General features: G+C 60.7%; 1 protein-coding gene across 1 annotated transcript in view; it reads right to left on the bottom strand.

Moving 5' to 3' along the window:
* Positions 1–2,160: 2,160 nt before the first annotated feature.
* The window catches only part of SHANK2 (SH3 and multiple ankyrin repeat domains 2), a gene marked incomplete at both ends in the record, with an annotated part of 469,126 nt that continues 448,172 nt past the window's right edge, over positions 2,161–23,114 (bottom strand). Inside the window, 5 exons of the mRNA XM_079709253.1 lie at positions 2,161–2,731; positions 11,767–14,173; positions 15,596–15,616; positions 16,449–16,560; positions 17,954–18,084. Coding sequence (XP_079565379.1) covers positions 2,161–2,731; positions 11,767–14,173; positions 15,596–15,616; positions 16,449–16,560; positions 17,954–18,084 — 3,242 coding nt within the window. The remainder of the gene's footprint in view (positions 2,732–11,766; positions 14,174–15,595; positions 15,617–16,448; positions 16,561–17,953; positions 18,085–23,114) is intronic.

Raw genomic sequence — 23,114 nt, 5'->3', positions numbered from 1 at the left:
ATCGGGCAGCCTCAGCAGGCCACCTGTAGTATCTTGGCTTGAAATTTCTCTAGGGTAAGATCTGTTCATCTCATGATGGAAAAATTGAAAGTATACGGAAGTAAAGCGCCTTAATATTCAATTGATTTCAAGTTGGAATGGATCATTCAGATACAAAGATGGACCTGCAGAAGGTTTTGGAACAGAAGGTCCAAAACTCAGTTTCCAATTCAGGGGCGTGTGGCTGGAAAGATGGTGTGTGTGGTGAGTGTGTTTGTTTTTGGAGAAACTGCTGCATTGTGAATTACAACCACTTCTGAAGAAATAATTGTCCTTCGATGACGAAGTTCTAGCAAAGATAGAAAATATAACACAGCTCTGCTGGTTCAGATGCATCCAAATAAGGTTGATTTAAAAAGGTCATACTTTTATAATTATTCCACAGAAATAGTATTATTAAATCACAAAAGTTTTTTTTTTCTTTAACTTTCTAGCACTGAAGTGGCACAAAGGCTGCCTAGTAGACCAGCCACTTTTTTTTTTCTTAAAATATTGTGCTTATAAACTATCTGTACAACTATTTAAACTTGCAGTAAAGAAAGAGATTTTAAATCGCTAAATTTTACGTATTCATTCTAGAGCTGTTCCAGACCTAATCAGACACTGGATTGTGAGCATAAAGAAAAAAAGGAAAAAAAAATCATGTTTTTATAATTAGAGATGGGCTAGGCTAGTTCTGAAATCATAATAAAAGCCAAACACCTGACATTCGAGTTTCTTCCACACGTGGGAGAGCATGCTGACCCCTGACTGGGTGTCCTGTGGCTCGTGTGCCAGTGGCGACCTCCCTTGGAAATTAGAGGTACTGTGACAGGGGAGGGGCTCCAGGGGAAGGAATGCGGCGGGGCCCAAGCAAGCCTCCCCAGAGGCCAGACTGGCCGCCCACGAGACCCCCCTGCTCTGCCCTCCCTTCGTCTGCACTGCACCCTCACCCTGGCTTCTGTCTATGCGCCATACCCGCTGCGTTTTCAAAAAACCTGCTGTACTATTAAGACAAGCTGGTGGGATTCCTGGACGCTCAGAGGAAAAGGGGAGAAGCCCCTAAATCCCCTCTTCCTTGGCCTCGGGGGGACAAAGGGGCTGTCTCAGCTGCGATTCTTCCCCTTGGCCGGGCTCAGAACTGGGGGTGGCCGCGGCGCACGCCCACCGTGAGCCCTGTGGCATCCTGCGTGTCGAACTGGTTGCTCGCCTGCTCTGACCTTTGCAGAATTCAACACGCTTTCGATTTTAAAAAATGCCGAAAGGCAGAGAAGCCCCTTCCCCGGCTCCTGGGGAGCGGCTCCCCTCCTGCGGACACTCTGGGCACAGCAGCTGCACGCCGGCTGCTTCCCACGGCCAGGTCTCCCTCCTCCTTGGAATCGTGACTTTGTGCTTTGACTAACTCCATGTGACATCTGTTTGGCCACTTTGGGATTATGCTAACAGATTTGCAGAAAGAAAGAAAGAAAGCTAAGCAAAGCTGGGCACGATCCCATTCGGACAACCCACCACTGCCAGGAACCTCATGGCCAGAGAACCACGGGTGCACGTCGGAGGAGACAGGGTAAAGGATCCGTGGGAAGAAAGTTTCTCTACCTTCCAAAGGGGCACCGGCTACACACATCCGCGGGCGTCTCTCTGCGAGCCAAGTCCGGGAAAGAAAGGAGCACGTGGGCTTGAGTGCCCTCGAGGGGCCGCAGGCTGAGGAAGGCCTTGCGCCCGGGCCCGGGCGGAGCTGCCGGACGGCAGAGGAGGCCGCGGGAGGTATGTGTCTAGAGTGCAGTGGTGTCTGCCTGCAGGAGCAAGGGGCGCGCGCGGCGGCGGGCATCTCCCGGGCCCGTGAGGTCAGGTCGCCTGCGTGCAGGAGGCAAGCCGCGCATCTTTCCACCTTACAAGCTCTCCCTCCCCTGGTCCCCTCTTTGACAGAAACAGCCCAAGGAGCCCACACAGAGAGCCGGGGGGGTGGGGGTGGGGGGGCGGGGTTGAAGGCCTCTGCTCAGCCACGCTAGGGACACACAGCATTTCTCTGGGTAGCAGGAGACCAGCCCGCGGAACGGGGCTGGCGCTCACCATCCAAACACTTCAGTGCAAGCCCATCTCTATTTATAACAAGGAGTCTGTAAAGGTAAAGCGCAGCCACCCTTATCTGTCCAGCAGCTGTTTCAAAGCCCTTTCTATGTTCATTCTGTGCCCGACTCGAGTCACGCCCAGATCTATGAGGTCTTCTTTCTGGAGGTTTGGCAGGTGGCTGCCGTCGATTTCGTTGTCCATGAAGGCCTCTTTATGCTCACCCAAGTTGAGGCTTTCCAGCCAGTCCGCCACGTCTGGTTTAGTCCACAGGTGGACAGGTTTAGTTGTAAAAGGCTTATTGGAGATTGGCTGTTGCAGTATGGAGGGGGATGGTGACCTGCTGCGTCCCGCTGGGTTCAAGCCAAACAGGTCCCCGGGAGGGGGCTGGCTTGGGAGGCCGAAGACATCCGAGAGGGTGGGAGGGGGAGCGGCGGCGGCAGCGGACGGGGGCGCAGGCAGGATCTCTTTGTTCAGCTCTGTGGGCGAGACCACGGGGCTGGGGGCACGTCTTGGTCCTGAGGTCCTGCTCTCATAGTCTGGGGGCCGGCTCTGCAGGGTGATGGGCTGGGAGGTCCCAGGGCGAACCGTGAAGGTGACCGTCGTGCTCCGCGTACCTGAGACGGTGCTCATGACCTCTGGGCCTCTGAAACGGCAGCAACAGAGAAAACCATCACAGGTCCGCTCACAACGCCCCGAGGAGGGGGCGGGACACACCCAAACCACAGCAGAGCATCTGAGGGCAGGTGCGCTGGCAGTGAGCACACGCTTTGCCGTGCCGGGGGCGGGGCGGGGGCACACGAGAGGGAGGCACCAGAGCACACGGGGCGGCCACTCACCGGAGCCTGGCAGGTTGGGGGGGGCGCAGGGAGACCTGAAGACAGGCCCCCATCAAGTCCTGCTCCCTGGCCGGGGCGTGTCTGCCACGCCAGTACCGCCTGAGGAAGTGGCATCTTTTGCCTCCATTTCAGCAAGCAGAGGGGGGCACCCTTGAGAAGAGACCCTCCTTCTTAACTGCCTGCCAGGCCTGAGACTTTTTGGCTTAAAAGGACAAGTGCAGGGAGGGGCACCTCACGGGCTGGCCCTGTTTCAGTAAGGGGGAAGCCCCACGGCTCCCTGGGGGTGCTCGTGGACGCCGCTGTGTCAGCGTGAAAGGGTCAGGGTCGGGAGAGGGGCTTTATCAGCGGGCGGGAGGGAGCCGGCGCCGGGGCCCGATCTGTCTGCGCTCTGGACTGTCCTGCTGCTGCTCTTTGTTTTCTCTGCCGCGGGTGTGTATTTGGGTGAAACTGCCAGTTGGTAACCGGGGTGCCTCTCAGCCTCGTGACACTTCCCCACTTGATGCTACGTCGAGCATGGCGTCTCTGCGTGAGGAAGCAGCAGCAGGTCTGAGGGGGGACCTGTGCCGACGCAGGCTTCGATCTTGTCCTGAGGAGGAGCATTTCCAGGGGCAGGGGGTGCACGTGGCTGGGACCCGCATCCCCCACAGGGCATTCAGATACAGTTTCCTGGAGGGCCAGGGGCTCCAGGGCCGGATCTGTTACACATAGGGGACCCCTGTTGAGAACTTCCAGGGGCCTTGGTTACTGGTTGTACTGGTGCACTGGGCACCAGCAGGTAAAGGCAGCCCCAGGAGAGACCCTGAGGATGCCTCCTCCACTACTGCCAGGCTTGCTACTCAAAATCAAGAAACAGGAGCCCTCCTGGTCCAGGGCGTCACCCGCAGGGAGTGGGGAGCCGCCCCTCTGGCCCCCAGACCTCGGTCCTGGAGAGAGGTGGGCCGTGCGCACAGCGGGCATTTAAGAAACCTGCAAACTCTGGGGCTCAAGTAGGGCTGAAAGATACTCCCCAGTTCCCACTCCGGAGGGCCCATCTCCCCTCCATGTCTGCCCCATGGCTGTGGGCACACCTGTCTGGGGAAGGCTCATTTGAACCACTTTGATACAACAGCTGATCTGAGATGGTAAAGCAGCTCCACCCAGAGGGGATTTGAGTTGTTAATTAGGACCTTCAGGGGAGAGAGGGGTTTTTTGTGAAGCGGGTCAGTGTCTCACGGGAGCACGTGGCACTTCCTCTAAGGTGACTTTGCATGGCGCCGGGCCTGTGACCCTGACTGGGTCGACTGGGGCAGTACAGTTGGGAAGTGACCTTGTTCATCGGGCTTTGTGAAGCAGAGGCAAGTTAATCCCCCAAAGTGACAGCAACTGCTTTAAACGCAGGCAGCCTTTAACCGTGGGCCTCTCTGAGCCAGAGGGTGGGTGTCAGCACCCCCCTCCTGTGGGAACACCCCGGCGATTCCCAGGTAGTTGGGATGTTTTTTAAAAGGCAGGCTCTGCAGGCAGCTGTGTGTGTCGTCAGAAGCACACAGATGGGTGGGCAGTGAGAGCGAGGGACAGGAGAACACACCAGAGAGAAGAGGTTTCTGCACGCGGCACTTACTTCTGTTCAGCACGACCCTCTTCTGTTACCACCCATCATGGGAGCAAATGGAAATGACAAAATGGAATGGGTTGAGACAGCACTGCAAAATTAATTACAGTTAAAAAAAGAAGCTTTTTTCGATGGATGAAACTAAAGCAATGGCACAGATGCTGGCTGAGAGTCTACCCGCGCTGCTCCTTTAGTAGAGCGGGCAGTGCACAGAGCTGCCCGGAAGAGAAGGTCAGAAGGGGCATCGCTTTCAGATTTAGGAGACTCACACCTGTGCCTGCCTTGGCTGGGGATGATGTGAATCTAGAGAGAAACATCCAGGAAGACGTTCAGAAGGAGAATGACGTTAGCCTCTGCTTGAAGTCCCCGAGAGCCCGTTCACTGCTGATACCCAGACTTGGGTTCCCGGGCTGCCTTTGTCTTCTGCAGCTTAGGAAGGACAAATCAGCGTTCCTGGTTGGGGGAGGCCGTGCTTTGCGTCAAGTCTACACCGAGAGAGGAGAGCCCGGCAGCTAATAAAGGGGGTTGTCAGATCTGGCCCCATGCTTGGGGCCACCCACGGCCCTGCGGGATGTCGCCGTGGAAAAGAACCAGCGTGTTTGAGGAGCCCAGTGGAGGCCTGCCCGGGGCCGGTCCACCCTGCCCTCCTTCTCAGTGGTTTGATGGACTCTCGGTTAATCAGGCGGGTATCGTTCACTGGATCTCCTGGTTGCAGAGATCATTACGTTGCTAAGCAACCACTGGGTTCCTGGGTGGAACACACAAGAATCTGTTGCCCCGATTTAGAACACAGACACATACACACGCACACACACGCCCTCTCTTGGACTATTACTCTCTATCCTGCCTCTTCAATCCAATCCGTATGGGAACATGAGGATTAAAACAAAAATGGAGGGTTAAATGACACCCCGAGATGCGCTGTTATTTTATCGGTCAGCCCGAGTTGACTGGGGTCGGGGAAGTGAGGACTCAAGTAGCCTTTCTGTTGTGTTTACAAATGCAGTTTGGCTGTCGAGCAGTGACTGGCTGTGGGCCAGAGGCTGCTCAGGGAGCCGGCGCTGGGGTTCTGGAACCTTCCCGCACAAGCCTCTCTCCAGCACGCCTGCCGGACCTCTGCCTTCTAGAGACCGTAGGGTTTTCGTGAGGAACCCCTGTCTTGCATGTAAAATGGCACGCACTTCCAGACTGCTCTCTTCTTAGTTTCTATCTTTATAGCACTTCCAAAGGTAGGTCGTTCAAAAGACGGGGAAAGGGCTTCCCTGGTGGCGCAGTGGTTGAGAGTCCGCCTGCCGATGCAGGGGACACGGGTTCGTGCCCCGGTCCGGGAAGATCCCACATGCCGCGGAGCGGCTGGGCCCGTGAGCCATGGCCGCTGAGCCTGCGCGTCCGGAGCCTGTGCTCCGCAACGGGAGAGGCCACGACGAGAGGCCCGCGTACCTCAAAAAAAAAAAAAAAAAAAAAAGACGGGGAAAGTGGCCCGAGGCGTTAACAGGTCTGCACAAGGCCTGAGCCTGGCCCTGGTTCCCGGCTCTGAGCACCGCGAGCCCCTGTGTGTCTGCAGTCCCGGGCCTGGCCCGCAAGAACGGCGGATGGGTGTGGGAAGCTGGTTTCCCAGATCAGGAAGTGACGTGACTCGGCCAAGCAGAGGGGTCGGAACTGGGCGGGGGCAGGGGGCTGCCTCGGCTTCAGCAGCCCTTTTGACATATCTGAGCAGGTGGGAAGGCACCCAGTTTTCAGCGGGAGGTATCCATCCCCTGATACACTTCGGCTGAATGGTCCTGGCATCCAGACTGGGAAATGAGAGCATGAGAATCAGACTTGAAGGATAAAATGCCGCAGCCTGACCAGAAGAGCCCCTTCACGAACCCGTGTACGAGGAGAGACGCGACAGCGAGCTTCACAACCACCCTCCCTAGTGTCCACCGCCTTATCCACGATTTCAGTCACTGACACTACCTGAACGTTTCAGTTGCTGCCGTGGAATGGGAAAGCCTCCGTGACGGCGCTGAGGTGATGAAAGTGCCATTAAGCAGCTTCTATTATCGAGTCAGTTTTGAAGAGTCTTTGCCCTGGGACCGGCTGGGCAGAGGTCATTTTTTAACAACCCAGATAGATTTATTTTAAAACCGAGAGGCTCTCAGGATAATACTGTGGAGAGCCAGTGAGGAGCTGGTGCCACTGGCCAGGGCAGCCGGAGGCCGGAGGGCATCGCCTAAGAACCGGCCAGTGCTCCCCTGCAAGCAGCCTGAACCCCCCAGGGGACCTGGAGCGCCGTCGCTGCCTCCGTGAAGTGAAGGCCAGTCTGGATGAACCGAAAAGAGCGAGGCGATCGGAGGGGCTCCTGGGGGGTTGAGCCGATGCAGTGCGCCCTGGACGGAAGCCAGTGGGTCCCCCGCAGGCATCCACTCACTGCTCTGATACTCCTCACAACGGCCGGAGAATGAAAGCGAAACCCAAACTGACCTTCCGCTCCCCTGGGAGTCCTGACAAAGAACAGATTTATCTTGCTTTAAAAATGATGCCTGGGGGGCTTCCCTGGTGGCGCAGTGGTTGGGAGTCCGGCTGCCGATGCAGGGGACACGGGTTCGTGCCCCGGTCCGGGAGGATCCCACATGCCGCGGGGCGGCTGGGCCCGTGAGCCATGGCCGCTGAGCCTGCGCGTCCGGAGCCTGTGCTCCGCAACGGGAGGGGCCACAACGGTGAGAGGCCCGCGTACCGCCAAAAAAAAAAAAAAAAAAAAAAAAAAAAACAATTCCTGGGTTTCCTAGGTCAAGCCCCTTTGTTTTAGGTCAGAGTGCATGTGTCAGACGCCATCATCTACCCGCTGTCTCCGGAGCAGAGGCCGCCGGGACCCCACATGGGCCTGCTCGTGGGCTTCCCTGTGTCACTGTGACCCACCTGACTGCATAGCTGCTGGGTCACCTTCGTGAAACGAAAGTTCACGCCAAGCCTTTGCTTAAGCCCTCAATGGCTGCCACAACTCAGACGCAGCCCAGCGCTTCCCCTTGGCACGCCGGGTCCCCTCTGGGCACCCCCCCCCCCCGCCAGCCCTGCCAGTTTCTTCAGCGTGGAGGGCACTTGCCCGTGCCTGGGCTTTCTGTTTGCTGGTCCTGGTGCCCGGGATGCTCTTCTCCTGCGTTTCTGCCCAGCTGGCTCCTTTTACTACTTCAGGTGGTTCCAATGCCACTTCCTTAAGGAGGGTCACCTCCGTCCTGCCCATGGTCGCTGACGCGTTGGGACATCTTCGTCCCTTGGCAGTACCTGCGCACTTCGGGTTCGTCTTGTTTATTGTTTCTGATCCATTCCCCCTCGAGAATGTAGCCCTTCAGAGGAGAGACCTTGAATGTTTCCTTGTTCAGCGAGGAATCCTGGGGCCCAGCCCGGTGCCTGGCACACTGAGGTGTAATCAGTGACCCCTGGTCCAGTGAACAATTCGTGACTAAGTCTGCGCCCAGCTCCCCGGGGCCCGGGCCTCCTTGACCCCTTTTGTTACTGTCCTCCCTGAGGTCTGACCTTGGGCTCCTACCAAGAACCCCTCAGGAGGCCATGGGGCTGGGCTGTGGCTCCTCTGGCTTCCCGGCTCTGTGACTTTACAGAAAACATCAGGTGCTCTGAAACGAGGGGAACACCGCTCGTGCGTCTAGATTTCCACAGGGCTCCGCACGGCAGGCCGCCCGCTGCAGGGCAAGGCCGTGCTCGTGGGTGTCGGCAGTGCTCTCGCGCCTCTCTGGCCGTTCACGGTCATCCTCTCGAGCTCTGAGCTTTGCAGGGAAGGTCTGGGCCTGCAGGACGCCAGGCACCTGTGCCGGGCCTCCAGCCCGTGGGGTAGCTTGGGGCGGTGCTGAGTAGGAGAAGCAGCCGATCACCCCAGAGGCCTAGTTCTTAGGAGGTGTTTCCAGATCAGGCCTGGGGGGATGCCACGAACGCTAGGTAGTAAAGAAAATGACCTGATCGTCTTCTTTTCGCCAACATGTCTGTAATCAAGATGTCGGCAGAGCCCGTGTCGTCCCTGATTTCGGGGGACACGTGATAGCAGCAGACACCCATGCACGGCTCAGGTTAAGTCACGTGTACCCCAGTAAGCGAGGGCGTAGTCGCTCAGTGTCCTCTTTTCCCCGACCCTGCCCAGGGTCACCACACCTCAGAGTTAAGAACCCCGAGGGCAAAAGTAACTTACAAAGGGGCAGGTTCACCTGAGGTTTCTGCCCTCTTAGCGGACAAACGATTGTGGAGCAGCTCAAAAAACTGCCCCTTTCTTGGGCGATCAGACTTCTTTCTGTGGAAATTGGGGCGTTTGCACTGCTGCTTGTCTGTCATTTCAGAGCACGGCCGGTTTTCAGTTTTCCCTAGAAAAACTCATTTCTTTTCCCTCACTAGGAATTTCCTTCATCCAGTTTCGTGCCTCATTTTGCCCAGGGCCATTCACAGCTCTTACTTTGTAGATGCATTTAAAAGTAGCAGTGAGACACACCCAAGCAGGTGGAGCCCTGGCTGGGAGTATCCTGCGTTTTGTCTGCTGCCTGAATGGCTGAATCCCAGGCCTCTCAATGAAGGCACGACCCAGAGAAGCGGAGGCCTGACCCAGGGAGGGTGTGTGTGTGAGAAGGAAAATAGTTGAGTGCTGCCTGCTCATGAGAAATACCTGGTGCCCGGTGCTCGGTCACCCGCTCGGGGGGCTCTGCTGAGGAGCTGCCCCCTTCTTACCCTGGTCAGTCCACCTCCTGGCTGCAGCTCACGCCCACTGGGCTTTGCCCGATGAGGCCGTGAGATCGGAAAAGCCAGGGTAGCCAGGCGAGTGTCCAATTTTGTGCCTGGAGTCAGTGACTGACCTTTCTCCTTGTCCTTGGGCCTCAGGCTGACCTATTCCTGGTCCAACTCAGTGTAGCCCTTAGCAGTGAGTAGGGAAAGGGAGGGGACACCGCCTCGGGGAGGTCACCAGTGCCGGAGGCCGCCCGGTGACCACCCTTGCAGATTATCAGTCACCAGGTAAGCAGAGAAGACTTCTGGGTGCTCAGCTGGACTCAAGGGGGGTTCCGAAGGCCTGAGAATAGCCCTGCCCCGGTGAGCTCGGCCCTGCGGATGTTCGGTTAGGTAGCGGCGCCTTTCTTCCAGGCTGATTCCTGGCTCCAGCGAGAGGGGAGGAGTCGAACCCTGAGGCAGCTCCGTAGGTCGCAGTGCTTCTGTGCCTTCCAGCCGAGTGCCCGTGGCCAAGGGCTTCTCCTCTCTGACCCCGTGGGAGCAGGTTCAGGCTCTGCTTCGGGTGCCTGTGCTGCACGATGCCCGGCATTTGGTGGGTGCAGAATAGACGGCAGCTCATGCTTGTACCGTGATGGGCTGGGGTATAAATGATAGAACAGACTGGTGGTGGCTGTTCCTGGCAGCTGAGCCTGGGTCGACAGAATCGGTCTTGCAGCTGCTCTCAAGAAGTCCGACAGGATTCTGCCCGCTGACCCCTGCTCTCAGGCCCCTCCCACTCAGGGAAACCCTAGAGACCCCTGCAACTCGGAGACCCCCTCTCCTGTGAGCCCACCCAGCCAGGAGAGGAGCTGGGGAGGCCTACAATCTGATGCCGTTCAGAGAGGCCCCTGGACTCCTGGGTGGGAGTGCTCCGGGGAGCATGGTGCCGTGTGGGCTGCCCCACTGGCCAGAGCGGCCCTAGAATTTGTGCCCTTCTTCTGCATCTTCCATACTTCAGACATCGCTAGCGGTGGGAAGTTCCAGTCAGAAGACCTTGGCCTGGTCCTGGCTCTGTCTTCTGCTGGCTGTGCACATGGACAAGCCGCTTGGCCTCTCTGAATCTCCATTTCCCCTTCTGAAAAATGGGTATAATTATACATGCTCTCCAGCAGCTGTTAGAAAGACTACTCACCCACGTCCAAGTGTTTTGTAAAATATGAAACACAGTGATAAAGCATCTTAATTGTTGTACTTCCACATAACCTAGCAGCTAAAGACCGGTACTATTACATGACGGAGCCAGTTTTAAACATTTCCTTGAGACTTTCAAGCACGTAACACCTGTAGGTACGTGTGTACGTACGTCCACCAGAAACGGGGAATTTGTAAGGAATCTCTGTTCTGCCGGAGTGCTCTTTGAACGCCACTAATGATGGGTGCCCCATTAAAAGACGGGGGTGTCGGCGTGCTTCTCTCTACCGAGACCTGCCCATCAGCATTCCTCGGAGGAGCGGTGGGAGCTGTGCGCCTAACTTACGCCCACACCGGAAGGTAATCGGGAAAATGGTGGCTCTCAGCCTGCTCTCAGGACCCGACCGTAGTGCGATAGTGCTGATTAATGGACTGAGATGTTTGAATCCAACGCCTGCCCAGCAGGAGTATGAAGAACGACTTCAGTAGCTGAGATGATGAAACCTGAGAGTAAACATCAGTGGGGGAACGTGAAGAGCCCTGCTGCCTGGGGACCCGAGCAGTGGCGTGTGTCTTGGGCGAAAGAAACCGAGAACTGTGAGCGATGGCCGGAGGCACTGGGCTCTGGTGAGGATCATCCACCAGCTACAGGCAGGGGGTCGGGGGCCAGTTGCAGCGTGGTGTGCCTGGACAGAGCCCTGCAGTTGGGTTTAGGACTGGCCCCCACATGCGACCCCCGGTTCCTAGGCAGTGCCTTCCGCTCTGCCTGACCTTGTGAGCACCCACGCGGGGAGGACCGGATGCTTTTCTTCCACGATGTCTGCCCTGGGTCAGGATGGGCTCTGGGGCTGCATTTCACTGTGAGCTCACTAGTGGATCTGCAACCCGGCCCCTCCCCGGCCTCAGACCAGTTAGTGACGGGAGGAGGGGAAAAGAGCCCCTCACGCACATGTGACCACACACGTGATTGCACGCACACTGCTCACTCGACCCCCGGCCGCTGCACCCCTCCCCTGCAACCCCTGGGTGAGGCTCCAGAATGGCCTTTGAGGGGTCCTGGCCAAGACCTGGAGGACGCGGGAGGAGAGAGCAGGGCTCCTCCCTGGAAGCCAAGGCGGGGATGGCCTGTGTGGCAGCGTCTCGTTACGCGTCTCTACGCGGGGGCCACGTCCTGCCGGGCCAGACGCGCTCAGCTCTGCTGCACCGGCGTCCAGGGGGCGAGAAAGGAGCACGTGAGCGCACGACAGAGGCGGCCGACACAGAAGGCTCTAGGAATTTCCGTGTCCGCTTCCGTTGCTCCCAAGGGCATTTCCTGGTCAGCATTGGCCGAGACAGGACAGCCCGGCTCGGGATGGGCTGCGCCCACGCCGGCCGCGCACTTACCTTGGAGCGAGGCTGGCAGGCTTGGATCCCGCTGGCGAGTCCAGTCCTTCCCCCGGCTTTGCCGTTTTCTCTCGGTTCATTTGCTGCAGGATTGAGTTCAACTCACTAATCACGTTCGCCTTTGGGCCGGAGAGGATCGGGCTTTTGACCTCCGAGATGTCACCCCACAGCCTGGAGGTCCTCGGTTGGATAACCTTTGTGGTCCCGGGCTGGGCCCCGCCGGGGGGCGGCGGGCGTGCCGGCGGGGGGATCACAAAGCTGTCCACGTCCTCCTCCAGCAGCGCGTCGTGATAAAGTGCGTTGCCTTTGTGAATTATGGGCTTCATTTTTGGCTTAGGAGGTACCGGGGGTTTGTCAACCGTAAATGCTTGCCCATCTGCATAGACTGTGCACGTGTCCACGTTCTCCCCGCCCTCGGAGGACAGGGTGGAGATGCTGGAAACCGTGGAGATGGTGCTGGTCGTCTCGAGGTGGTGGTCGCTGCTGCTCCGGCTGTCCACCTCCTCGATCCCAGAGTCCGTGACGGCGTCGAAGCTTTCAGGGGGTGGCAGGAAGGAGGCGGGCAGACAGTTCGAAAGGCCAGCTGGCTTCTTGCCGTCCGCGGAGTTGGTGGGCTGGCTGGAGTTCAACGCAGGGGACAGGGGGGCGTCGTTTGTCTTCGGCTTGACCAGGTCTGAGAGTGCGGGGATAGAAGCAGCGCGGTCATCGGGGATATCAAAACTGTTGGCGAATTCCAGGGGAGGAGGCAGTGGCTCTGTAAAAATAAAATCCTCATCCAGATCCACGGACGCCAGAGGTGGGGGAGGGATGCGGAACGGCAAGATCACCGCCTCCTCCACGGAGCCCGCCGCCACGACGGTCCTGCCGGGCGCGGCGGCCGCGGGCTCGGGGCCAGCGGGGATCGGTAAAGCACCTTCAGTTTCGGGAACACCTTCTGGCACCTCGGACGGCGAGCGGTCCAGCTTCGGTTCCGCGTCGGCATTCTCATCCTCTTCCTGCAGGAAGTCGTCCGGCCTGGCCGCGTCCACGGTGTGGACCATCAGCAGCCCGGCCGACTTCTGCTGGGACGCGTCCACGATGTTGATGAGCATGCCCTTCTTGTCGTCCTTCCGCTCCTTGCCCAGGTCGGTCTCGTACTTGTTTTCTGTCTCCTGCCGCCTCAGGGGCCCCCGCGTGTTCTGCCTGGTGACCGGAGGGAAGCCTGCTTCCCCGTTGGGCCGCATTTTGGTATCGATGTAGAGAGGTTTGTTGAGGTCAGCCTTGGGGGCCTCCCCCTTGGGGCCCTGCTGGGACTCCTTCAAGGCTCGGTCCCTCGCGGAGAGCGCCAGGGCCAGCGGGGAGCTCGGGTCCAGCAGCCTCCCTGTGAGCGGGTGGACGTAATTCTCGGGGCCGGCCGCATTGCTGCTCTTGAGGGGAGCTGCAGGGCTGCTCTCGGGCCCCTTGGCTTTGGACGTGGAGTTCAGCGGCCTGCCGGCCTCACCCTGGCCTCCGGCCTCGCCACCACCCACAAAGTGGTTCTCGGGCTCCCTGGTGGCTGCCCCCGGCGTGGGTGACGACAGCTGCTCGGTGCCGTCCGCCTCGCCGAACCCGCCCTCCTCGGGGAACTTGGAGGGCCGTGCCTGGGGGGCGGGCGGCCCCAGGCCCACGTCCTCGTCCCCCAGGTCCGTGGACAGGAAGGCCGGCGAGTTCCTCCTGGCCTCCAGCCGCTTCTCCCGGTCGCGGACGGCCCCGGCGATGGCGGCGGCGAAGGGGCTGCTGGCGGTCAGGCTGTCGTCGGGCCGCAGCTGGCCCGGCTGCTCGGAGGCCTGGGGGTCGATCTCCATGCTGCTGCCCTGGCTGCTCTTCCCGCTGCTGCTGGTGGAGGGCTCCTTGACGATGATGGTCGGGATGGGGATGGAGCACGTCTTCTCGGGGCTGTCCTCCACGTTGGACTGCTTCACCAGCATGCCCTTCCGCCTGGCAGGCTTGGCGGGGACGTAGACGGCTTTGCTGGCGATCTTCCCGACCTCGGAGTACGGGTTTTCGGGCATCTGGCCCCTCTTGCCGCGGAAGGTGGCCTGGGCGGCGGCGTTGCGGCTGTAGAGGTCCTCGGAGTCCAGGGAGTAGCGGTCCAGCTCCCTCCTGTGGTACAGCCCCTTCTCCCTCATCATGGTGGCCACCGTGTCGGAGCGAGCTGCCGGGGACACTTTGGCGGCGGAGTTCTGATTGAACGCGGGCTTGATCGTCCCGTAGGCTCTGGGAGTTGGGGACTTGGGGCAGTTGTAGGCGGTGGGGGAGGGTGGGGGAGGAGAGGGGGGCACCGACTGCGGCGGCGGGGGGATGTCCTCGGAGGTGTCCGGCATGGACAGGCTTCTGGTGAACTTGAGCATCGGAGGGGCCAGAAATTGTCGCTCGTCCCCCGTGATTCCTACAAGTAGAAGGCAGGTTTAGATTTCAATCACGGCAATGACAGACACCCCGCTAAGCTGCTAGGAAGGTGCGACACGCTGTGTCTCTGCAGACTCACAAAGAATCACGATGCGCACTTGTTCACAGAATGCAGCACAAGCCACAATGCCAAGAGGTCACGTGGCCCATTCCGAGCCAAAAAAAAAAAAAGAAGGAAAGGCCCGGGGAGGCACGGAGTGCGTGCTGTTGAGAGAGATGGTGCCCAGAGCGACGGGCGCGAGCCGGGGAGGGCGCCTGACTCCCCGGGGTTCGTATGCGCACGTGTGAGTGTGTGTCGGGGGCAGGGGTGGCCTGCATCAGGGGGCAACCATCCCTTCAGGCTTGGCCAGGGCCCCTGGCGGGTGTTTTCGGGTTTGGGACTGAGGCTGTCGAGCTGCGTGTGGGAAACGAGGGCACAGGGAACACAGGTGGCTGCGCTGGCTTATGGGACGCGGATTGTGCCGCTGTCCCCGGGGCATCAGAGCACCGATGTCCTGCAGGTGCTGCGGGTATGCGCAGGGGAGGCCTGGCGCCCTCGAGTACAGCCTGTGCATATGGCGACCCTGGGGCGGCCTCGCCCGCTCGACAGGAACCCATTTTGTTGCCTCACTTCTCTGGGCCCCCGAAGGGTACTGGAGCTCCCCAGGCCCTCAGGAGGATGGCTGAGCGGCCCCGGCAGGAGAAGGTGCTGCAACACGCCCAGACCCTCTACTAACCCAAGACCCCATCCCAAGCCGGGAGCAGGATCCTGACCAAACACTCGGCCGCCTGCCCCAGCGAAGTCCTCTGGGTCCTAAGACCCTCTGGGCTGGGCCGAGGGGCCCGGTGGTTTACCATGGTCCCCACTGACCACGGTCCGAGTTGGAGGACTGGACCTATGGAGCCCGTGGGTGTTGGGTGAGAGAGGGTGCTGAGGGCCCGCAGGGGCGACGGCCGCGTTGGGCCCCAGAGCTCTGGTGTGTCCCCTGGGTGGACTTTCAGATTCTTTCCGACAGCTCAAGATACAAAACCATCAACGGAACGCACTCCGGACACGGGAAGCGGCACACAGACACGGACGCTGACAGACGTCAAGTACGAGGGTCTCGCGTGGGGGGCATGCAGGTTTTTCAAAGAAGTAACAAAACGAATCACTCCAAATCAAAAACGCTCCTAGGACAAACTACAATAATTTATTCCAGTGAGAACTTCCATTCGATAAGGGTATTCCAAATTTCACATACTCCTTGTGGGAGGGCGTTTTGGCATCGCAAAGATGGTTGCTCAGAGGCCTCTCATTGAGCGTGCGTACGTGGTGGCTGCCTGACAATTACGTGCCCAAGGAGCAATAATTTAAGAATACGCCTTATGGAGTAAATTGTTACATTCATGTTACAGATGCCGAACTGTAAGGTTCACTAACCTGATAGAAAGATTCTGCTGTCTGGCAGGAGGAAATCGACTGTTATTAATCAGTTAGAGAGCCGGGGCAGGAGATGGCGTGTGCGCTGCTCTGCGGTGGCCCCAAGCTCCTGGGGGGACTCTGGGGACCGGCAGATGCCACCCCCGCCATCCCTTATCGTTTAGTTCCCGCCAGCTGCCACCCCTTCAAACTAGCGACAGAGGCGCCAGGCCTGAGGCCGCAGTGCTGGACACACAGAGCAGTGCCGCGTCCCCCAGTGTCCGGCAGTGGCCTTAGCTCCTCTGAGAATTTACACGGTAAAGACAGCGCTGGATTATCTCACAAAGGGGCTGTCTGAAGGGGTCACATTTACCTTGCCCGGAACAGAGTCAGCAGGAACCACGTGAAGTTAACAAGAAGGTAGCAGTTTCCCGCAGCACAGAGCACGTTGTACCCGCAGAGCGCGAGAGCCTGGCCCAGCCACCCTTAGAAGTGTGTCCATCGAGCTCATCCACAAAGCGCGGCAGTGGCAGTTCACAGGGGACCTGGGCCCACCCCGCCGGCCCACTCTAAACATGCAGGGCGGGGGCGAGGGGCTTCCTGGACGTCACCTGCCCACCTCCACCTCCCTCCTGACTGCGGCCCCTCACCCTGCTGCTATTATCATGGATACTTGGCTTGTGAGGCTGGGAAGCCACCCTGGATTTGGTATCCAGAGGGTAGGAGAGTTTCAGACAGCTCAGATGGTCAAGGCCTCCCTGGGGGTGAGGCCGGGTGCCCGTCCTCTGGTGGGCGGGCCTGGGGCCTCTGAGGGGCACTGCCGAGGGTGCTGAGAGCCAAGGGGCACCTTTGCGGGTGTGGCCACGCTGCTTACCTATTGATTTTTGCCTTCGCATCGTACCTCGAGGGAGGCCCAGAAATGGGCCTTTCGGGCTCCCAGGAACGGTGGGCGTCATCACGGCGATCCCCTGGCGTTCATACACGGACTGCAAACCAGAGAGCCCGGGGTGAGCTGTGTCAGACCAGCGCCACCCACGGCAGCCAGACACAGAAGCCCTGGGCAGTAGACACCTGTCATGGGGCTTCCCCCAGCTGCTTCTGGGAGCACCTCAGTGTCCAGCTGAGGCCGACGACGGGCCACACCAGCGTCCAGGACCCAGAAGGGGCCCTGTCTGCCCTCAAAGGGCCGATGAGTCCTGCTCAGCAGAGCCATGGTCTGCCTGACATTGACTGAGAATGGCCAGGACGCATGTCCTGTAGGAAAGAGCACCTGGTGGTGGGCAGTGGGGTCCGACCTTGGCCACGTCCGCCTCCGCAAAGTGGGCTGACCGCAGTGGCCCAGAGAGGGGGACAAGCCGAGCGCGGTGCCCTGGGGCACGTGGGCCCCGTGGCAGGCAGGCTGCCAGTCCTTCCTCCTCCGCCTGGTCCAGGAGGAGCCTCGCGTGTCCCTCCTTCGCTTTGCAAATGGCTTCCCTGTGCAGCCCCCGCCCAAGCTGCTGCTTTCTCGACCGGAAGGCAGGTTGCTGGCCGGCCTCACCTCGCGGCGTCGGAGGGCCACTCGGAACAGCCGGGTGCGGAGCCCGAAGGAAACGGGCGTGCACGCGCCCAGGCTGTTCCCGCGAGACCCAGTCTAGCCAGGCTCTGGGCGTCGGCCCGGCCCGGGGCCTGGAGGGTGTCTGGAACGAGCTGGGTACGGGGTGCCACTGGGGGTGGGGATTCGGGACGCAGGGCCCTGGAGGAGCCGCCCGGGCGTTCTGGAGATGAGGGCAGGCAGGGGGCAGCGTGTATCGTGCACTACGCAAAACCATCACGTCGAACTGATGACACTTCTGGGCGTTATTAGGAAGAGGCGCGGTTAAACAGAGTGAGTCAGTGGGAGGCGGATTCAGAGAAGATACAAAGTCCGGAAGTAACCGTGACAGGTGGGGCTCAGACCGGCAGCAGGCACGAAGCTGGGGTGGAGAGGTCCACGTCTGGAGCCTGAGAGAAGCAGCCTGCCCGGACGACGGGCGGCTCTGCCAGCCCGTCGTGGCCCGTGGTCTCTGCTGACCGCCCCCCGGGAGTAACGGTGGCCTGAGACCTTCGAGGGGCGGGGTCCCAGGCGTACGCGGAGGCCCTGCTCCCCGGGGTGGTGGGGTCGGGCCTCGTCCGCCCCAGAAGGCTGCTTCGCTCCGGGCGGCCTACGGGAAGGCCCTCGGGGCGAGGTACTGAGCCGGTCACGCGGTGGCCTGCCCCTCACTGCGGGTCTGCACTGGACTGGGGTGCCTGCCACGTGCACGCGGATTGGGGCTCCGGGTCTGGACGCTGGGGAGGGTGAACTGCAACCGCGAGGTCCGCCCACGCCGGCCTGCTGCCCGCTCCCCCGGCCCGGCCACTCACGTTCACGTCCGAGACAGAGGGGAAGCACCGGCTGGTGGGCCGCTGCTTGATGGTGGCCACCCTGGACTCCACTGCCACGCTCTCAGCAGTCCGGGATGGCTTGGAGGCTGGGACTATCTCATCGGGTTTATCTGCAACGTGAACATGACCGTCAGGACGGGCGTCAGTGAGCGAAGCCCCAAAACACAATCGGGCAAGGGGCCGAGTTAGAAAAATGCCCGAGTGCTTTGCGCCTTTTCACAAAGCTTTTATGGTACACGTGGTTTGTCACTGTGGTGTGGAGCACGCGTGCCTCTCGGCCACAAGCGCTGACACTGACAGGACGTGTCCCCCAAGCTGTACCCGCCCCCGCCGCCGGGTGCACGTGGACAAGAGGGGAAGGAGACCCTCGCGGGGGCAACGCAGCCTCAGCCCCGGAGGCCCCGGCACTCAGAGGGCATCGCTTTGTTCATACTAGCGCGGTTTCTTGTTGCTGGTGGAAGCTAAGTCAACGTTTTGAACATTTTTCTTTTCAAGAGCTCAGAGGTGTGGCTCCTTTGAACCTAAGCGCAGTTGCCAGGGCCTAAGGACCCAGCACCCAGGGCTGGAGGCGGCTGGGCAGCGTGGGTGTAGGCAGGGGTAGAGGTGGGGAGGGGAGGCAGCCCCCCGCTCAGGAGCCAGTCGAGGTTTGTGCCTTGCTGTGCGGGGGAGTCCCCCCTCCCCCAAGAGCTGAACATTCTCAGTTCCTTGTGAAAAAGAAAGCCAAGGGTTAGTTATCGGTGATGCTTACAGATGAAGAAGCGATTGTAAAATTTAAATTTAAAATGTTACACTTGGGGGAAAACCCGAAAACTGGAGCATGTCCTGGACCCGCCCGACACCCTAGCCTCCGCCTGCAAGCCGTCAGGGCTGTTAAAGTGCAGGGCCCTGGTTTGCTGACACCAGGGGCGCCCCCGGGGAGCAGAAGCCAGCGTGAGGCGGGCCTGGTGGGACTCTCCCACTTTGGACCCTGTGAGGCGCTGCACTCTCCCGGCCACCCCCCGAGAACATTCTGTCCACAGCTCGAGGTCTCCTCCTAGCTCACCCCACACCCTTCTGGGGTCTTGCGACGCCCCACGAAGCTCGTGCCATCAGAAAGGCCCAGGCCTCTGGGGTCTCAGCAGCCCCAAGCTGCGAGGCCAGCGTGAGAGTCCGGGCGGGAGCTCCAGGCACCGGGTTTAAGGCCCGTGGCCCCCCAAGAAGAGCGCAGCCGCTGGAGAGGTCCCCACAGACCCTAAAAGGCAGGCCTCTGGCTTCTCGGGGCCCCTTCCTGGCCGGTGCCCAGCCACATCCTGGACCAGGGTGAGGGCCCCACAGTCCCAGGTCGCCTGCTCGGGGAAGGCCGAGGAGCTCAGGCACGGCAGCTCGCGGGAGGCCCTTCCCGACCCGCCAGCTGGCACGGGGACTCCCAGGTCCCCCACCCTCGCCCCGGCATCCTCCCTGCTTCCGGGACCCCCGGCTCTCCCGGCTTCTGGCCGCCTCGGGGGACACTGGTAAGCACCCGCCCCCTTAGGGAGTCGGTTGGAAACACCCACGTCTCTGGCCAGCCCAGCTACGGTTGTGGTGCGGCTTAGCGCCCACCCTCGTGGCCCAGCCTCTCCTCTGACCCTCCTCCCTTTGCCAGATCCCCTGCCCCACACCCCCAGTCCCAGCGACGTGCCTCCTTCAGGAAGCCTTCCGCTCGGGTCTGGGCCAGGATTCTCTTCAGGCTGGGGTTTAACTTGTTCCTGTGCTCGTCTCCCCCCTGCACCCGCCCCCTTGGCTAGAGGACTCAGGGTCCTTGGTTGACGTCCCCAGTGAGCCCATGGTGACCTGCAGGTCCCCTTGGCCCGCTCCTGGAAGCCGGGCACCTCCCGGTGGCTGTCGGCTTTGCTTCGGCCAAGGTGCAGCTCTTTCTCCGACGACGGCGGGGAGTCAGGTCCGTCTCCCGCGTTGGGACCTTCGTCCGCAGGTTCAGCCGTCTTCTCAGGCCCAGCCTTAGCTTCAGCCTGTGCAGCTCCGCTAGGCTCCCCCCCTTCCCTGGGGCCTCCAGGAACGTGGGCCTGGAGGGGATGCCACTGAGTTAGGGAAAGGGCGACTCTCCCATGGCGGGCACTGCAGGTGGGGAGCTCGGCCACCGTGCAGCTGGCCACGTCGGGGCACAGCACGGGGCGAGGGCTGAGGGGCTCCGGGGCCAGACGGCTCTCCTGGGATGGAGAGTTACAACAGCTGGACCTTCCAGAGGCTCCTATCTCCAGCTGGGCCCGGCGAGTCCACGTCTGGTCCCCCCACCCCCACCCCCAGCACGCCTGGGGCCCCAGGCATGTGGCAGGCACCCCCAAAACACACCTCGACGGTGGGTGTGCACAGGTGAGGCAAAGGCGCCATCATTAACGACAGCAGTCCCCGACCCCATGGAAATTCTCGGCACCTTCATCCCGTTTCCCATTCTAACGGGAACCTGGCCATTAGGGGAGGGGTCATTCCCGTTCTGCAGAGAGAACAACTGGGGATCTGGGATGCCTAAGGTCATCTGTGCAGGTGGAACTCTGGGAGCAGGTGGGAGCTTGGGCTCCAGTTGGGGTCACCTGGCCCCCGTGTCCACCCCGGGCCAGGGTGCCGAGCCTTGGCCGACAGCGGCCATCCGATGGGTTGCCGTCGGAACGGTCTGCCTGGTCCAGCTGACTGGAAAGTCAGGGTGCCGCGCCTGCACAGTCACGCCACATCCACGTTGGGCCTGGGGTGTGATTGAAGGTGTATCCCCTGGAGCCACGGCGACCTTGCCGTGGACGTCCTGGTCTTTGTTTAGGCCTTTGCCCTCTGGTCTCCATGCCACCTAAGCCTTCTTTTGAACCAGGACACGTGAGAGCGTCTTGGTCTGTGGGGTTGTGTCGGGGGCTATCGTTCTGTCCTTCGTGACAGCTAGTTAGTGCGGGTTTGTGCGGTTCGTGTACAGAAGGCCACCCTGCGTCGCTTCCCTCCCGGGGGCCTGGGTCCCCTCCTGGCCCTCGTCTCAAGGGGAGGCTGGTGGCCTGACTCGAGACTCTGCTCAGCTCCTGTGTTGGAGGGTTTGCTTGCCTGCACGTGAAGCCTTTTAAGAAAAGCTGTGAGACTGGGTTCCTGCTTGTCTTTCTGGTCTCATAAGGATTATTCACGGTTTGTAAGAGCCTGGAGTTGCGTCTCTATTCAAGGATTCCAGATGAAGAGGATTAGTGAGTCCAGCCCCCTGCAGTCTTAAAATGAAGCACTCTGAGGCCGAAAGCAGTCCTGCAGGCCGACTGGAAAGCTGTCAGCTCTTCAGAAACAATCTAGTAGGGAGTTGATGGAAACGCTCTGGAAGTGACTCCTGTGTTTTAAGTTTCTAAGCAGACGAACAGTCTGGTGCCCACCGTCCACAGGCTGCACCCTTCCTGGGTGGGGAGGGCGGGTGGTGGATGTCAAGCATGGGTGGGTCGCGCACAGCCACGTGTCTCGGGAACCAGAGCACAGGTGGGGACCCCTGCCTGTCACCGGAGTCCCCACCTGGGGCCCTCGGCTGACCACAGGCAGGGTCAACCGCGTGTCCGAGCCCTCCCGCGGGAGAGATCCCAGCTCGTCCAGCAGACGTCGCCGGCTTTGCAGGAGGGAGGCATCAAATCGTGGAGTGAAACCCCCGAAATCGGGCGAGCCGGGGAAGCTGAGGCTGCCCCCGGGCTGACGCGGCACACCTGGCTGCGAGAGGAGCCTGTGGCCGTGTTTCCTGCTGCACTGCTCCCCGGGGGGCAATGGGGCACCCACCGCAGAGACTCTGTGACCGCCCATCTGCCTGTGGCCACGTGCCGGGCTGGTTCCAGCACCCCTGCCCCTCAGAACCGTCGGGAGAGCATCCCAGGTGCTCCAGAAATGTCCGGCAATTGGGATTCACAGCCCCTGCAGCTGTTCGGGCAGTCGGCTTCATGGAATGTGTCCTAGTCCCGGAGGCGTCCAGGAAGCCTGTCCCTCCTTGTGACCTTGAACAGCTTGTTTGGCCAGGCTCTCTGGGGGGCAGGGCCAGCCTCGCCCCGTCTCGGAGTGAGAGGGCACGGCACAGGATTTCCTCCACGACACAGCTTCCAAGAGGAAAGCCAAGCGCCGACGGCACCGACGTCACAGATGGTGAGCCGCTCGCGCCAAAGCAGCAGCTGTTGCCAGCTGCCCGTCTCTTGCTTAATCGTCCCAGGAGGCCGTGCGGGAATGGGGGCGGGCGGTCTGACCCCAGCAGACTGCCCCTGGCCTGTGGGTCACACACCTTCCAAGGGACGGGCCCGCGGGAGCAGCCAGAGGTGCCCGCGGGGCCTGGAAGCCGTGGTGAAGCCGGTCCCACCGGCTCTGGCCTGGAGCTGCCCTGGGCCAGCGTGGCCCTCACGCCCCCTGGTGCCTGTGAGCATGGTGTCTGGGGACCAGAGCAGGTCCTCAGGAAAGGCTCGAGGCGTCTGAGCTCAGACTCGCATCCAGTTTTCTCCACTCTCCGAAGGAAGGTGGGTCCCCCTCTCTGGGGCTCTGGCCTGTCCTCTGTGCGACTCTGCCCTGGCCCAGGCTGGCCGTGCAGAACACGACTTCTGTCCTTTTGTCACAGCCCGGGGTGTTTGGCTGCTGGGGCCCCTGGGAGCGGGTGGGGGCAGGCCACAGGCACCCCCAAGGCTGGGCCGGCTCCAAGTCTGAGCTGCTTGCTCCCCCCTGACAACAGACTTTTACGGCTAGCCCTGTTGTGGCCACGGGGCTCCTGCGGCCCCTGGTGCGGTGCCTCTTCTGGAAGTTACGGTGGGGGCTGTTCCTGCCAGCTGGCGTTGGCCTTGGATCGAAGGGGGGGTTCAGAGGGAAACTTCCCAGGAAACTTTCTGTGCCCTGGGCATCCATCACGTGGTTGACACAGAGACCCGTCCTAGAAAGCCCACTGGGAATTTCCCGGGCAGCCCCTGGGGGGTGGGGGGGAGGCCCAGGACTGCTCCAGAGAGGCTGAGAGGGTCAGCCTGCCTCTGGGGAGACAGTGGGTGAGAGAGGAGGCGCTTCCCGGTGCTCTAGGACCCGCGACCCTGCCCCCAGATACCGCCCTGCTGGGTTCCGAGACCCGCCTCCCCATCTCAGCATTTCAGGTAGTGCCTCGGGCCTGTGAGAGGGTCCCCGCCTGCCCCTGAACTGACAGTGC

This window comes from Hyperoodon ampullatus (genome assembly GCF_949752795.1).
Source record: "Hyperoodon ampullatus genome assembly, chromosome: 7".
Classification (NCBI taxonomy): Eukaryota; Metazoa; Chordata; class Mammalia; order Artiodactyla; family Ziphiidae; genus Hyperoodon; species Hyperoodon ampullatus.
This window is presented reverse-complemented; position numbering and strand designations above follow the sequence as displayed.